General features: G+C 54.1%; 1 protein-coding gene across 1 annotated transcript; it reads left to right on the forward strand.

Moving 5' to 3' along the window:
* Positions 1–1,917: 1,917 nt before the first annotated feature.
* Positions 1,918–5,402, forward strand: S1PR2 (sphingosine-1-phosphate receptor 2). Its single transcript, XM_011954869.1, has one exon. The coding sequence runs from the start codon at positions 1,957–1,959 to the stop codon at positions 3,016–3,018; it is 1,062 nt and encodes a 353-aa protein (XP_011810259.1). The 5' UTR covers positions 1,918–1,956; the 3' UTR covers positions 3,019–5,402.
* The last annotated feature ends 479 nt before the right edge of the window (positions 5,403–5,881 follow it).

The raw sequence follows: 5,881 nt of genomic DNA on the forward strand, positions 1-5,881 counted from the left end.
GCGGGCCTGCACACCCCTCCACGACTCACATGACTTCAGCAAAGCTGCCCCATCCTCCCATCCAGGACCTCCCAGATGGGGTCTCTCCCATCCTGACTTCCCCCACATCCCGCCTTCCTCACACCGGATGTGACTGCAGAGTGAGGACTCCACCCTGTTTGTTCCAGGGGCCTCACATCTGGATTTCATCCTGGCTGGGGAGGGGGTGCCAGCGCCCTGCCCATCCCCGCAGGACCTTCTGTCCCAGGGCAGAGCTAGATGGTGCTGATGAGAACAGGCTGTTGGCGATCTCCTCTGGTTGGCTTATATCCCTTCCCTTCCCAAAGGATTGGAGGAAAGAGGGGAGCTAATAACATTCGGCGGTATTTGTTGAGTGCTTACTATGAGCTAAACGTGCCTCATGCGTCATTTAAAAGGATTTTCCCATCACCCCCATGAAGTGGGCTTTCTTCTCTCCATTGCACAGATAAGGAGGTTCAGGCTGAGACAGCGTCTAGGAACTTGCCCAGTGTTTCAGAGGTGGAATGGGAGCAAACTCTGGATTGCCTCCAAGGTCTGTGTCCTTGAAGATGGTGTGACCTCTGGGATGTTTGAACCTCAGGGCCGCCCTGGTGTCTCCCCAAGACCTTATCTTGGGAACACCCGTGGCCTCAAGACTTAGACCCAGCCTGAAATCCAGCGGTAGTGCGTGGTAATGAATGAGCAGGGCATGGAGCTATCAGTGGTGAGATTCTCCCTGACCCAGGTCAGCATGAGGCCGCAGGCGCCTGTATGTTCCAGAAAAGAGACAAAACCTCCAGAGCTTGCTCTCTGGGCAGGTGGACAAGGTTTCTGCAAGTCCACATTCTATTTTTCATGCTATTTGGGGGAGCTTCTGTTCCTTTGAAAGCGTGTAGCTACTCAGGAGGCTGAAGTAGGAGGATCACTAGAGCCCAGGAGTTGAGTCGACTATGAGCTGTGATCATGCCACTGCACTCCAGCCTGGGTGGCAGAGCAAGACCCTATCTCTAGAAAATAATAATGAAAATTAAAATAGGCAAGATGTCATGGTTCATGCCTGTAATCTCATTGCTTTGAGAGGCCAAGGAGAATTGCTTGAGGCCAGGAGTTCAGGACCAGCCTGGACAACACAGTGAGACCCAATCTCTAAAAAAAAAAAAAAATTAGCCAGGCAGCCGGGCCCAGTGGCTCACACTGGTAATCCCAGCACTTTGAGAGGCCGAGGCAGGCGGATCACGAGGTCAAAAATTCGAGACCATCCTGGCCAACATGGTGAAACCCCATTTCTATTAAAAATAAAAATAAAAAAAACTAGCTGGGTATGGTGGTAGGTGCCTGTAATCCCAGTTACTCGGGAAGCTGAGGCAGGAGAATCACTTGAACCCAGGAGGAGGAGGTTGCAGTGAGCCAAGTGCGCCACAGCACTCCAGCCTGGGCAACAGAGTGAGACTCTGTCTCAAAAAAAAAAAAAAAATTAGCCAGGCATGGTGGCATGTGCTTGTAGCTGAAGCTGAGGTGGGAGGCTGAGGTGGGAGGATCACTTGAGCCCAGGAGTTCAAGGCTGCTGGGAGCTATGATTACGCCACTGCACTCCAGCCTGAATGACAGAGCAAGACCTTGTCTTTAAAATATAGATAAATAAAATAAATAAGAAAGGGTATAGCCTAGGGCTTATAAGAGGCCACAGAGCCAGTCTCTCTGGCCCTGCCGCTGGTTAAATTTGAGACTTTAGGAAACTGAATTAACCTCTCTGGGTTTCCTATCTGTAAACGGGAATGATGATGATTCTGAATTCATGTGGCCCTTCCTCGAAGAGTAACAGAGCAAGAAATTGAATCTCAGCCCATCCGAGGCCAGAGCCCAGGTAGCAGCCATAGCTCTGACCTATTGTCTGTCTGTCTGTCTTCTCTGCAGTTCTGACAGCCCCATGGCCCCAGCAGGCCTCTGAGCCCCACCATGGGCAGCTTGTACTCGGAGTACCTGAACCCCAACAAGGTCCAGGAACACTATAATTATACCAAAGAGACGCTGGAAACGCAGGAGACGACCTCCCGCCAGGTGGCCTCGGCCTTCATCGTCATCCTCTGTTGCGCCATCGTGGTGGAAAACCTTCTGGTACTCATTGCAGTGGCTCGAAACAGCAAGTTCCACTCGGCAATGTACCTGTTTCTGGGTAACCTGGCTGCCTCCGATCTGCTGGCAGGCGTGGCCTTCGTAGCCAATACCTTGCTCTCCGGCTCTGTCACGCTGAGGCTGACGCCCGTGCAGTGGTTTGCCCGGGAGGGCTCTGCCTTCATCACGCTCTCCGCCTCTGTCTTCAGCCTCCTGGCCATCGCCATCGAGCGCCATGTGGCCATTGCCAAGGTCAAGCTGTACGGCAGCGACAAGAGCTGCCGCATGCTCCTGCTCATCGGGGCCTCGTGGCTCATCTCTCTGGTCCTCGGTGGCCTGCCCATCCTTGGCTGGAACTGCCTGGGCCATCTTGAGGCCTGCTCCACTGTCCTGCCTCTCTACGCGAAGCATTATGTGCTGTGCGTGGTGACCATCTTCTCCATCATCCTGTTGGCCATCGTGGCGCTGTACATACGCATCTACTGCGTGGTCCGCTCAAGCCACGCTGACGTGGCTGGCCCGCAGACCCTAGCCCTGCTCAAGACGGTCACCATCGTGCTAGGTGTCTTTATCGTCTGCTGGCTGCCTGCCTTCAGCATCCTCCTCCTGGACTATGCCTGTCCCGTCCACTCCTGCCCGATCCTCTACAAAGCCCACTACTTTTTCGCCTTCGCCACCCTGAATTCGCTGCTCAACCCCGTTATCTATACGTGGCGCAGCCGGGACTTGCGTCGGGAGGTGCTTCGGCCACTGCAGTGCTGGCGGCCGGGGGTGGGGGTGCAAGGACGGAGGCGGGACGGGACCCCAGGCCACCACCTCCTGCCACTCCGCAGCTCCAGCTCCCTGGAGAGGGGCACGCACATGCCCACGTCACCCACATTTCTGGAGGGCAACACGGTGGTCTGAGGTGGGGGTGGACCAACAACCAGGCCAAGGCAGAGGGGTTCATGGAGAGGCCACTGGGTGACCCCAGACAGAGACGTGGGGCTGCCAAGCCAGATGCCCCCGCCCCACAGACCTGGGTGATGTTGCAAATATTTCACACCTGGAAAGGCCAGATAAGGCACTGATTAGTCACATAGCAGTGTTGCAGTGGGGTCCTGAGGGCCAGTCTGGTGGCTGGTGTGACCCCTTTAGAACTGGATCCTGGGGAGTCCAGGGCAGGGGACCTGTGAAGAGCCAGGGTGAGGGCAGGCAGCATTTAAGGGGAGGTCAGGGGAGGAGCGCTTTACTACCTGGTACAAAGAATTTTTTTTTTTTTTTTCAGACGGAGCCTTGCACTGTTTCCCAGGCTGGAGTACAGTGGCATGATCTCGGCTCACTGCAAGCTCTGCCTCCTGGGTTCACGCCATTCTCCTGCCTCAGCCTCCTGAGTAGCTGGGACTACAGGTGCCCACCACCACACCTGGCTAATTTTTTGCACTTTTGGTAGAGACGGGGTTTCACCGTGTTAGCCAGGATGGTCTCGATCTCCTGACCTCGTGATCCACCTGCCTTGGCCTCCCAAAGTGCTGGGATTACAGGCGTGAGCCACCGTGTCTGGCCTCTTCATTTCCTTTTTTTTTTTTTTTTTTTTTTTTGAGGTGAAGTCTTGCTCTGTTGCCCAGGCTAGAGTGCAATGATGCAGTCTCAGCTCACCGCAACCTCCACCTCTGGGGTTCAAGTGATTCTCCTGCCTGAGCCTCCTGAATAGCTGGGATTACAGATACCTACCACCACGCCCGGTTAATTTTTTTTTTTTTGTATTTTTAGTAGAGATGGGGTTTCACCATGTGGGCCAGGCTGGTCTCGAACTCCTGACCTCATGATCCACCCGCCTTGGCCTCCCGAAGTGTGGGATTACAGGTGTGAGCCACCGCACCTAGCGGTACAAAGAATTTCTACATTTTCTTCCCTGGCCTCCAGTCCTGCACCGATTTCTCCTTTTCGAATGTATTCCTCCTGCCACCTTCTCTGGGCAACTTCGTGCCACTTCGGAACCACTGTCCCGAGGAGCTATAGGCCTCCTCTCTGACCCTCCAGAGCCCAAATCCACAGCTTCCCCAAATTTTATCAGCTGCCACTTGATGACTTCTCCTCTTCTCTCTGAGGCCCGGAAACCACGGCTGGAGGTGGGGAGGGGATGGTGACTGAGGTCCATTCCTCATTCTCAGACCTCATTGGTCAATTGCACTATTTGGGGCACAGAGGAATCACTAAAAGTGGGAAAAACCAGTGTGGGTGGCTGGGGAGGGCTTTGGGACTCTTGATGTGGGGTAGGGCGCAACTTGAGAAAATTCTGGGGGCGATGTTTGCACAGACACCCTCCTTTCAAAAACAGCCACCCCCAGGCTATTTTTGGGTCCACACCTGCAGCCCCAGCTAAAGTACCAGGTCTCCTGAGCAAGGCAGAGAGAAGCCTTGAGCCTGAACCCTGCTGTGTCTTCTTTCAAAATTTTTTTTTTTTGACATGGTTTCAAGATTTTTGTTTTGTTTTGTTTTTGAGACAGAGTCTACTCTGTCACCCAGACTGGAGTGGCAGTGGTTCAATCTCCGTTTGCTGCCACCTCCACCTCCTGGGTTCAAGCACTTCTCCTGCTTTAGCCTCCTGAGTAGCTGGGACTACAGGCGCCTGCCACCACGCCTGGCTAATTTTTGTATTTTTAGTAGAGACGGGGTTTCATTATGTTGGCCAGGCTGGTTTCAAACTCCTGACCTCAAGTGATCTGCCCGCCTCGGCCTCCCAAAGTGCTGGGATTACAGGTATGAGCCACTGTGCCCGGCCTTCTTCTTTCAAGTTATATTGAATGGAGCATGGGGGTGGCAGTGGCTGGGGGCATTTCCTGGGCACACTCTCCCCTAACCTGCCCCAGAAGGATTTCACAAAAACCTGTGGATAATGGAAGGGATGTTACGGTACAAACGTATATTTATGTGTGTGTGTGTGCGTGTGTGTGCACGCATAGGCGTGATGTCTGTGACCCCCCCCTCCCCATTGTATTTCCCCAGAATGAATGCTGTCCTGTCTTCTCATGTCTGTGTTGAAGCTGCCAAAGTCGGGGAGCTCTGGGCCTGCCCAGACCCCTTTGGAATTGCTGGCCCATCCCCCCACTGGAGAGCTGGGGTGCAGCTCACCTTGGGGAAGGAAACCTCATGCCTCAGAGTAATTTCTTGTGAATGCGAAGCCTCGGGGAGCAGGTCTTTGGGGGGCAAGGAGCCAGTCAGGGGCTTGTTTCCTCTGATAGAGCTCCCCAGACGTGCCCCCGCAATGCCTGAAACCCAGACCTAGGCCAATAAACGGTTCAGTTTCTCTTTCTGGTGGTTGGTGTGTCTTTTCAGGGAGCACTTTCCCCCAGGAGCGCCCCATGGCTGGGCTGGATGGAACGGGAGGGGAGCTGCTGCCTGAGTTACTCACCCTTTGCCAACCTTCCCATTCTGTGCCCCTGACACCCTTAACCCGGCCTGAGCCAGGAGAAAACAGAGGTCAACCGGGATCTTTCTCAGGGGCAACTCTCCTGCCCCTCCCGGGGATTAACTAGGCCTGGGATCTCCCTGCTTTCCCTGAAAGAGACAGCCTGGTGGGTGATGCGAGGCTCCTACATCCTTCCAACTGTATGTGCCTCCCGGGGAGCTGGAGAGATGGTTTGAGGAGGGTACAAAGAACCCAGATACCCACCCTTAGACTCGGTGTTCCCAAAAGTAATGGCTGATGTCCATCGAGCACTTCCCAGGCATAAAAACTTGACTGCTCAGGAGGTAGAAGTTACTATAAACTCTTATGGAGGTGTGA

The sequence above is a fragment of the Colobus angolensis genome, unplaced genomic scaffold (assembly GCF_000951035.1).
Source record: "Colobus angolensis palliatus isolate OR3802 unplaced genomic scaffold, Cang.pa_1.0 Scaffold39, whole genome shotgun sequence".
Lineage (NCBI taxonomy): Eukaryota > Metazoa > Chordata > Mammalia > Primates > Cercopithecidae > Colobus > Colobus angolensis.

Bases quoted from the DNA above. Each gene is read 5' to 3' on its own strand.
- S1PR2 (XM_011954869.1), top strand. From the start codon at position 1,957: ATGGGCAGCTTGTACTCGGAGTACCTGAACCCCAACAAGGTCCAGGAA.